General features: G+C 46.2%; 1 protein-coding gene across 2 annotated transcripts in view; it reads left to right on the top strand.

The window, feature by feature from the left end:
* The window catches only part of LOC125031720 (ubiquitin carboxyl-terminal hydrolase 26-like), a 149,235-nt gene that overhangs the window by 95,063 nt on the left and 44,172 nt on the right, over positions 1 to 10,000 (top strand). For both annotated transcript variants that reach the window (XM_047622640.1, XM_047622641.1), the window contains exons 17-18: positions 4,588 to 4,750; positions 4,873 to 5,037. In XM_047622640.1, the coding sequence (XP_047478596.1) occupies positions 4,588 to 4,750; positions 4,873 to 5,037 (328 nt within the window). The remainder of the gene's footprint in view (positions 1 to 4,587; positions 4,751 to 4,872; positions 5,038 to 10,000) is intronic.

Here is a 10,000-nt window from a genome sequence, read left to right as displayed (position 1 = left end):
ATTTTGGTCCTGGAATAGGGGAGGATTTCTTAGTTTGGTCCTGGAATGGGAGAGGATTCCTTAGTTTGGTCCTGGAATAGGGGAGGATTCCTTAGTTTGGTCCTGGAATGGGGGAGGATTCTTTAGTTTGGTCCTGGAATGGGGGAGGATTCTTTATTTTGGTCCTGGAATGGGGGAGGATTCCTTAGTTTGGTCCTGGAATGGGGGAGAATTCCTTAGTTTGGTCCTGGAATGGGGGAGGATTCTTTATTTTGGTCCTGGAATGGGGGAGGATTCCTTAGTTTGGTCCGGGAATGAGGGAAGATTCTTTATTTTGGTCCTGGAATGGGGGAGGATTCTTTATTTTGGTCCTGGAATGGGGGAGGATTCCTTGTTTTTACGTCCTGGAATGGGAGATGATTCCCTATTTTGGAGTCCTGGAATGGGTGAAGATTCCTTATTATGGAGTCCTGAAGTGAGAGAAGCAACGCTGAAGGGAAAGGAGTCGTAGCGTTGTACAGGAGGGACGGGATTTTCATTTGTTTTCCGTAATTCCTGGCGGTTGGTGATTGCCTACGATTATCTTCGTCTTCGTCCTCTTATTCTTCGTCCTTCTTTCCTTCGGTTTGATAATCTCTCGCCGTGTTTGATTGAAATTAAATTCCAATTTTCCTTTATTTATATCTCTGCTGTCCTCATGTTGCACATTCAAGAAACCGAACACGCAGTCTACAACAGTCATCTCGTCAACGCCATCAGAGCTGCTAGGGGATTCTGGTAATGAGTAGTGCGACCTTTGACTTCTTTTCTCTCTCTCTCTCTCTCTCTCTCTCTCTCTCTCTTCTCTCTCTCTCTCTCTCTCTCTCTCTCTCTCTCTCTTCTTTTTTAGGCTCGAGTATAATGTTCTTCTCTCCTTTCCTCCTTACCAGTCGGTTTTTGTTTCGGGGTTGACTTTGAGATTAGTGTAAGGTCTGAGAGTTACTTGACCCCCCTCGTTGCGCTTGCTCTGGATCCGGACCTTTTTCAGAAGCGCCTGTGGGTTCCTCAGCTTCACCCTCGTATATAAGCATCGCCACTGCTTATGCCGGCCCGGAACCCCCCAGACGGCTTCAACAATTGGAACGAACGAATGACTTCCCGGGAAATTAATCTTGTACGTGTTACCGCGAAGAAAACTGGAAAAAGGTGAGCTTTTCTTCACAATGGGCCCAGCAGTCACACCCAGGCTCGTATATCTTTGATAACCGGGTGACTTACGGCCCCGCGACGCACCTGACTGAAACCCTGATCGCGAGGACCCCCTTCGCCCTCCTGCGTTTAGTCGCCTCGAGGGGCACCTAAGGACACAGAGAACCACGAGGAAGAAGGACCCCAACAGACCCCAATAAAGACGTCCTACCGGAGGATGCCTTGGTGCTTCTCTCTCGTGTGTTCCTCCCGTTCCTTTTCCCTCTCCTTTACGGCTTCGGCGACGTAGACTGGAAGGACGCCCTTCGCCGCCCCCCGCCCGCCCCCGCCTCCTCCCGCCTCCTCCCCTCTCCTCCCCTCTCCTCCCCTCTTGCGCTTCCCACGGCCTGACGGGGTCCGCTGCACCGTTCACAAGGTTCTTCAAGACCCGGAGGGGGGTAGGGGGAACGGGGAGGGGCGGCCTGAGGGGGTGCCGGCGTCCGGACTCCGTCGGTCGGCTCCGGCGATGGGGAGAAGGCGGCGTTTCAGAGATGGCGTGAAGACGAGGCTCGGAGATTTTGTTGTGTATGGATGTGTGTGATTTGCGAATGTCTCGGATGTCATTTAGGTGTTTTGCCGCTCCCACGCATGACGGAATGGCGGGCGTGTGTGGATATTGTCCAAATGTGGACGTGTTCTTGCGACGTGCTTGTGCTGGTATTAGGGACGCTGTGTGTTTTTGTGATTATTGTTATTAGCATAATAATCATGTGGGAGATTATTGGGCATTCCTGCGTGGCATTTTGCGAGAGGTTTTCTCCTGCTCCCCTCCCTCCCCCCTCCCCGCCCATTCGCTCTCCCACCCTCCCTCGGCGCGGAGAGAAAGAAAACCTCGCAAAATGATCTCTCCCGTCTTGCGCTGCGTTTATTTTTCCGAGTGCATGCAGTTGAGATGTTCAGCGAGTTATGGTTATTTATCTGTCGTGTTTTCGTTGCCCACGCGCTGGATGGATGGCACAGAAAGGCACGGGAGCATGGCGAGGCGACACGCAATAAACAAGGCGGAGGAAAGGCGGTGCTTACGGATGGCTAAATGAGACGGCGGGTTTTAGGATTTGAAAGTCGCTTTTGGAATTTCGCTCCTCGGAAGTTCGTATAGGATATGTATGAATGTCTCTCTCTCTCTCTCTCTCTCTCTCTCTCTCTCTCTATATATATATATATATATATATATATAGAGAGAGAGAGAGAGAGAGAGAGAGAGAGAGAGAGAGAGAGAGAGAGATATAGATAGATAGATAGATAGATAGATATAGATGTATACAGATATATACACATACATATAGTGTATATAATATATGTGTATGTGTATGTGTGTGTATATATATGTATGTGTGTGTATGTTTGTGTGTGTATGTGTGTGTGTGTATATATATATATATATATATATATATATAGAGAGAGAGAGAGAGAGAGAGAGAGAGAGAGAGAGAGAGAGAGAGAGAGAGAGAGAGAGAGAGAGAGAATGAAAGATAAATATATATATATATATATATATATATATATATATATATAGATGTGTGTGTGTGTGTGTGTGTGTGTGTGTGTGTGTGTGTGTGTGAGTGTGTGTGTGTGTGTGTGTGTGTGTGTGTGTGTGTGTGTGTGTGTGTGTGTGTGTGTGTGTGTGTGTGTGTGTGTGTGTGTGTACATACATACATACATACATACATACATACATACATACATACATACATACATACATACACACACACACACACACACACACACACACACACACACACACACACACACACACACACACACAATATACATACATGTATGTAAACATTTATGTAAATATTTATCTAAAAGCTTTATCCTTTGTGAAACTTATCTAGATTTCCTGGTACCAATGTGAATTCATTGGGATATATCATTCTGAAATATGTACAGACATTATTTTGCATTAGTATATATGAGTAATTCGTATATATATATAATCTCATACTTCGTGGGACTCTATTTTCAAAGTCATTTTGGAACTTTTGGTGTTTGGAATTTAATTATTTTTTTATTTAACTGTTTTCAGATGTCATGAGAAATTCTTGTATATCAGTAAGACTTTGAAACAAGTGGGACTATTTATCATTTTGAAATGTGTGTAGGAGGAGTATATTGAAATTTGTACTGGTTACTATTTTTGCAATATTGATATCCTCGTTAAATTTCAGATACCTGACTAATAAAGATGATCGCGAGGTTTCCGACACTGATTAAATATGGGGTATTTACATGTCGTAAGGAATTATCCTTAGACGTAATTTTAGTTTTATAGGATTTGCGTTTACTATTTGTTATGTTATTAGAATTTTTATAGGAATTATACTGGCGTTAGATTTATTATTTACAATTGAGAAGTATTTCGCGATCCCTAGAACTTTTCCAAGTTTCTTCTAGGGCAATATATTCATCAAATTCGTCAGTATTGTTTATCTTTCACCTTTCCTTTTTTTTCCACTTTTTACGGTTGGATTGTTAATAGAGGAGGAACGGAGGAGCCCCGCCAGCCCCGGGTTATGGGTGACGTCGTTGGATTACGTGACTTCTGCGGCGGTGTTTTGCGGGCGTTACGTGACGGCTGTTGTTGTTGCGTGTCTCTCTTTCTCCCCCTTGGATCACGAGAGGGGGGGAGGGTGAGGGTAAGGAGTTGTAGGACAGGGATAGGGATGTAGAGATAGAGGCCACGGGAGGGCGGGGGGAAAGCTAGGGGGAGGAGGAGGAGGAGGAGGAGGACGGGCAGTGTTGAGTGGCGGAACTGGGTAATTATCTGATGGTTCACGCCGGAAACTGATCTGACACCGCGATATGTGCGCTGATTACCCCGTCACTCACACCTCCTGCTGCTCCTCCTCCTCTTCTCCCTCCCCTTCCCTCCCCCTCGTCCGCGCCGCCCGCCGATCACCCCCTTCGGCAGGCCCTGGCTCGTCCTCGGGTCCTGCGTGAGGGTGTCACCTGTTGGCCTGAGGATTTCGAGGTTCAGGGGGCGAGGGGATTTGTTGAAGGCCTAGGAAGCAAGGGTTAGATTGGCTTGGCTTCGTTGCTGTGGAAGTTCATGGGTGCTCCTGCTCGGTCATAGGAGTTGGAGGTTTGAGGCATGGGTGCTCCGGTTAAGCCGTGTATGTTCTCATTAACCCTGATTTGTTTTGATTTCAGTTTTGTGTGTGCTCCTCCTATGTTGTATATCTGATGAGGTCTTTTACTTCTGATTTTGTAAAGCATTACCTTTCAGTCTGGTATTGAATTGCCTTAGAACTTCAAACACAATTTGATGTTCTCTTTTGATATCGTGTATGTATAAGGTATATGTCCTAAGACTTAGGATGTGATGTGAACACCGAATACTTCAGGCAAGCATCCTAACCATTGCTATTCCCTTTCCAGAGCATAGGCCCGCGGAAGAAGCCCCGACTGGCTGCTCAGAGCGGCTCCGGAGGCGCCGGGGCGGGCGGGGCGGGCTCGACGGGCGCCAGTAACAGCCATCGCCTAGTGCGGGCGTCCAAGACCTTCTCGTCCAGTGACACCCTAGCGCGAGGTCCAGAACTTCGTAAGTGCCACCGCGGTTCGTACGAGAAGGGAATATGTCGTACTTATCAAAGGAGGAGATATGGGCCCGGGTTGAGCTCCCTTTTGTTTCTTAAACCGGATTTTCTATTGTGTCCACCTCAGATCGCGGAGCGCACGGGGATCTGGCCGATGCTGCAGACGCTGTGGGTGTGCGGGGAGAGCCAGGAAGGCGACGACGGCCTCATTCAGATCACGGACGACCACCGCGCCATGACCCTCAACGCCCTCAGGGTCAGGCCCGGAGACACCATCTACTTCAGGGCTGCGGTTAGTACACTCGCCCTGTCCCCTGCATCCCCTTTTTGTGAGCCCGGTGTCACGGGCATCACTGGTAGTTGTCTCGCGTCCCGTTAATTTTTATTCATTACACACGTACCAAAATGCGCGCGCACACACACACTCACTCACACACACACACTTACTCAATCACTCAATCACTCACTCACTCACTCACTCACTCACTCACTCACTCACTCACTCACTCACTCACTCACTCACTCACTCACTCACATGCGCGCGCGTGAAGACGTTTATGTACGTACAGGAATAAGGACACGAAAGCAAATTAAAGAGCAAGCTCTTCGCAGGTCGGTTTCTTGTTCACGTTTTATTTTCCGCGCCCTTTTTTGTCTCGTCCTGTGGCTGTGTGTTTAATATTCAGCCAGTTATGCGTGATACCATCAGCTGTACGCTTATTATTAAGAAATTAATTTGGTAAGCAACGTAGCTAAAGACCTCTTTCTTGTACCCTCGAGGAGGAAAAAGCACGAGAAAACGCGAAATTCCCGCCGCCCCTCACTCGCCCACTGATCATGTCATTTCGTATTCATGGGGAAAAAGCTGTCGTTTTTTTTCACCCCGCTAAACGAGTATATTGTTTAAGTCTTAAGTCTTTTAGTATAATGCGCTGCGGTATCGAATCCTTATTTAGCGCTTAATGGCTTTGTATTATTAAAGCGAAAACGATTTGCATAAATGGGCTTTTGAGGAAGGGGGGAAAAAAAAACAAAACGGAATAAAAACGGAGGGAAGAAGTATGAGAATTCGTTGCTTAAATAGAGGACTGATTCATGTTATTATTTATATGTATGTGAAGTGTCGAATTCGTGAGGGAATTTTTGCGAGTTCGAATATACTCTGGAAAATGGAAATGGGCATTGTTTTTGTTCCATTGGTCTTGTTTGATAGTGTTGCTTTAAAATTTGTTAATGTATCGGTTTTTTTTTTTTTTTTTTTTTTTTTTTTTTACAAAAGCTGCAAAACATGCGATGTAAAAATGTGTTTTATTTTTGAGAATTATTATATTATTATAATTTTTGAGAATTATTATAATCATATATTATTGTTATGGTATTATTATTATGGTTTTATATTTGTACTTCCAAGCATAACTGGTCGCATAAAAAGTTTTGTTATGCTGTTGTTCAGTAAAATTAATTTTGTTATAACTGAAAATAACAACATTTCAGTATTTAATCATGTTTCATTCAACAAAGATTATTTAAGCAAAAAATAAATGCATTTCTAAGGGCACGACACGAAGGGACGGTTCATTAAAGAATGCTTCATAGGATACGCGTGAGCTTCTATATGCAACCGGCGATGCCTGTGTGTCGAGTCGCAGACGCATTTTTTTGTAACAACGGGAGCTGACTTATATACACACGTAATTTCACCATGAATCACTGGATTTAAGAAACTGTAGGGGGAGGGGGGAGAGGGAGAGGGATAGTTTTGGTCGGATGTTCTTTTCCGGTAAATTCTCTGTTGTCTTGTGTGTTTGTCAATCTTTTTTTTTCTCCTCTCTTTGAACGAACTCTTAGAACAAACAGTTGCCCTTTCTCATATCCCTTTGTATAATTTCCTCTTCCTTACATCATTTTTTTTTTTTTTTTATCCACTATCCCTTTATCCATTTTCCTTTTCCGTCTGGGCCCTTCATTGCCTCCCTACCACCACCCTTCTTTCTTTAACCTTCATTCTCTCTCTCTCTCTCTCTCTCTCTCTCTCTCTCTCTCTCTCTCTCTCTCTCTCTCTCTCTCTCTCTCTCTCTCTCTCTCTCTCTCTCTCTCTCTCTGTCTTTCTCTCTGTCTTCTCTCTCTCTCTCTCTCTCTCTCTCTCTCTCTCTCTCTCTCTCTCTCTCTCTCTCTCTCTCTCTCTCTCTCTCTCTCTCTCTCTCTCTCTCTCTCTCTCTCTCTTTTCCTTTTGCTTAACCTCCTCTCCCCTTTTATTTCTATTTTATCCATCCACCTTTCTTCTTCTTTATCTCTCCATCACTCCATCTCCTACCCTTCCTTGCCTGCCCCCCATATCTCCCTTTCGCAGAATCGCGTTGCCTACGCCTCCCTCAATAGCCTGTGGAAGTGGCCCGGGGGTCACTTAAACCTTCAAGGGCGGAAGTCAATGGCCTTTCTGGAGCGAGACGAGGAGGAGGAGGAAGAAGGAGGAGGAGGGAAAGAAGGAGAAGGAGAAGGAATAGGAGAAGGAGGAGAAGGAGAAGGAGAAGGAGAAGGAGAAGGAGAAGGGAGGAGGAGGAAGAGTCGGAGATGAGAAAGACAAAGAAAACCACGCAGGGAGTGAAGACGGGTTCATGGGATGTGTATTGTTAAAAAAATGGCAGGAGTAACCTGAAGGAAGCCGATTAAAGTGCTCTGCAGAGTGAAGGGCCGGGGCGATGGGGGGAGGCGTTTCTTGCCAAGGGTGGGAGAGAAAAGGATGGAGGAAAAAATGAGGGAAACCTACAAGAACAAGAGAACCAGCAGCGTCGAGGGGAAAAAATAGGATGAACCATTCCCTTCTTTCTGCTCTCATCCCACTGAACATACCCTTCTCTCGCTGCGCCTCTTTCGCCTGCTCTTTGGCCTGTCCCTCCATTTCTTCTTCCTCCTCCCTCTTCTTTTCCTTCTCCACCACCACCACCTCATCCTCACCCTCCTCCACCTCCCCCCCCTCATCATCATCATCATACTCAGCCCCCCTTCCCCCTCCCCCGTTCTTCTTCTTCCTCCTCCTCCTCCTCCTCCTCCTCCTCCTCCTCCTCCTCCTCCTCCTCCTCCTCCTCCTCTTCCTCCTCCCCCCTTTCCCCTCCTCCTCCTCCTCCCCCCTTCCCCTCCCTCCCCCTCCCCCCCCTCCTCCTCCTCCTCCTCCTCCTCCTCCTCCTCCTCCTCCTCCTCCTCCTCCTCCTCCTCCTCCTCCTCCCCTCCCCCCCTCCCCCCTCCCCCCTCTCCGCCATGTTCCTCTGGCCAAAGGAAATTTCGTCGGATGTAGCCCTTCTGTCTCTTGCCTGCGTGGCGTGTCTGTCTCGTGATTGATTGTGTACCGGTGTCAGTATCTATCATCTCTCTTGCATGGTATCGTTTGCAATCCATCAATTTATTTATCGCTCGGGTTTTTATTAATATTTTTCTATTTATATATTTATTATATTTTATTAGCTGTTTTGGTTTATGGTTTGTTATATATATATATATATATATATATATATATATATATATATATATATATTATATGTGTGTGTGTGTGTGTGTGTGTGTTTCTCATAGTTTCTTTTTTGGCCATTTGCCTTGCCCCTTTCCTCTTCTTTGTTTCGGATTTCACTTGTGTTGTTGTTGCTGTTGTTTTTTTACATCTTTCCCCTCATTCTTGGCATGATTTGGCTTTTCTTTTCTTCTTTTTTTTCGCTCAGTCACTACTGCCTGTGCCTTTTCACCGTTCCCTTCCCCCCCTCTCTCTCTCTCTCTCTCTCTCTCTCTCTCTCTCTCTCTCTCTCTCTCTCTCTCTCTCTCTCTCTCTCTCTCTCTCTCTCTCTCTCTCTCTCTCTCTCTCTCTCTCTCCCGTTTTATTCTCTCCTTGAAAATTCACAATCGGTTCCCCAAGCTTGTCACAGTCAACATGATTCCTTTTTAAGGGGGTAGCGAGAAGGAGAGGGGGAGGAAGGGGGTAGGGATGGAGATGAGGAAGAGAGCAAAGAGGTTGAGGTAAGGGGAAGGGGTGAAGGACTGGGGAGCGGGCGAGAGGCGAGAGGAGTAGAGGAATGGAGAGGAGGCGAGAGGGATGGGGATTAAGGACAGAAGGAAGAGGAAGAGAAGGGGAAACGAGAAAGGTGAGCGTGAAGGCGAGGAAGAGCTGGAGGGGAGAGGAGAGGGGGGGGGGGGGGGGGGGAAGGGGAAATCTAGGCGTTTTCATCGCTCGCGGGGAACAAGAAGAGAACTTTGGTTGCGTTGGTTTTGCGGTTCCTTGATTCAGGGCGTTGAATGCATCCAGGGTTGTCGTGTGTGTGTGTGTGTGTGTGTGTGTGTGTGTGTGTGTGTGTGTGTGTGTGTGTGTGTGTAAGGGGAGTAAGGGTTTTAAGGAGTATGTTTAATGTTCGGGTGATATGGAATCGGTTTTCTTAAGGGTGGGGTGGGTACATGTGGATTGTGAGATGATTGGGTGCGGTTGCGGGTTTAAAGGAGTTGGAGATAGGGAAGGTGGTGGCTAAGATTCGGGGGCGATGGACGGTAGGAGACAAGGGGGAGATATTTTCTCTCTCTCTTTCTCTCTTTCTCTCTCTCTCTCTCTCTCTCTCTCTCTCTCTCTCTCTCTCTCTCTCTCTCTCTCTCTCTCTCTCTCTCTCTCTCTCTCTCTCTCTCTCTCTCTCTCTCTCTCTCTCTCTCTCTCTCTCTCTCTCTCTCTCTCTCTCTCTCTCTCTCTCTCTCTCTCTCTCTTTCTCTCTCTTTCTCTCTCTTCGTTTTTTTCTTTCTTTTTTTCTCTTCCTTTTTACAGATTTTCTCTTTCTTCTCCTAATGAGGATTTCGGCGGAGTGGCAGCGGTTATCAGATGTTTTTTTCCCTCTCTCCCTCTCTCTCTCACGGTTAATCATTGACAAGATGATTGTAAAAAGGATGGGCGTGGATTTCAAGGGTTGTTGTGCGTGCGTGTGTGGGTTTGCGTGTGCGTGCGCGCGGGTTTTTATACGGCCTGGGTGTTATTCTTCTGTCTGTCTCCTGGCACATTTTTCAGTGTAGGTTTTTGTTCCATCATTTTCTATTTCTGATGATTTGTTTGCTGTGCTACAAAGGTTTATTTCATTTGTGTGCGTGGATTATTTTTTTTTTTTTTTTTTCATTTTTCCTACATTTTCTACAAGGTGTTAAATTTGTATTAAATTCATTTGTTTGTTTGTGCTTTATTTAGGTAAGAATTTGTCTGTGTGAATGTGTTCTCTCTCTCTCTCTCTCTCTCTCTCTCT

The sequence above is a fragment of the Penaeus chinensis genome, chromosome 13 (assembly GCF_019202785.1).
Source record: "Penaeus chinensis breed Huanghai No. 1 chromosome 13, ASM1920278v2, whole genome shotgun sequence".
Taxonomy (NCBI): Eukaryota; Metazoa; Arthropoda; class Malacostraca; order Decapoda; family Penaeidae; genus Penaeus; species Penaeus chinensis.
The sequence above is the reverse complement of the archived record's forward strand: the minus strand, read 5'-3'. Positions and strand labels throughout refer to the sequence as shown.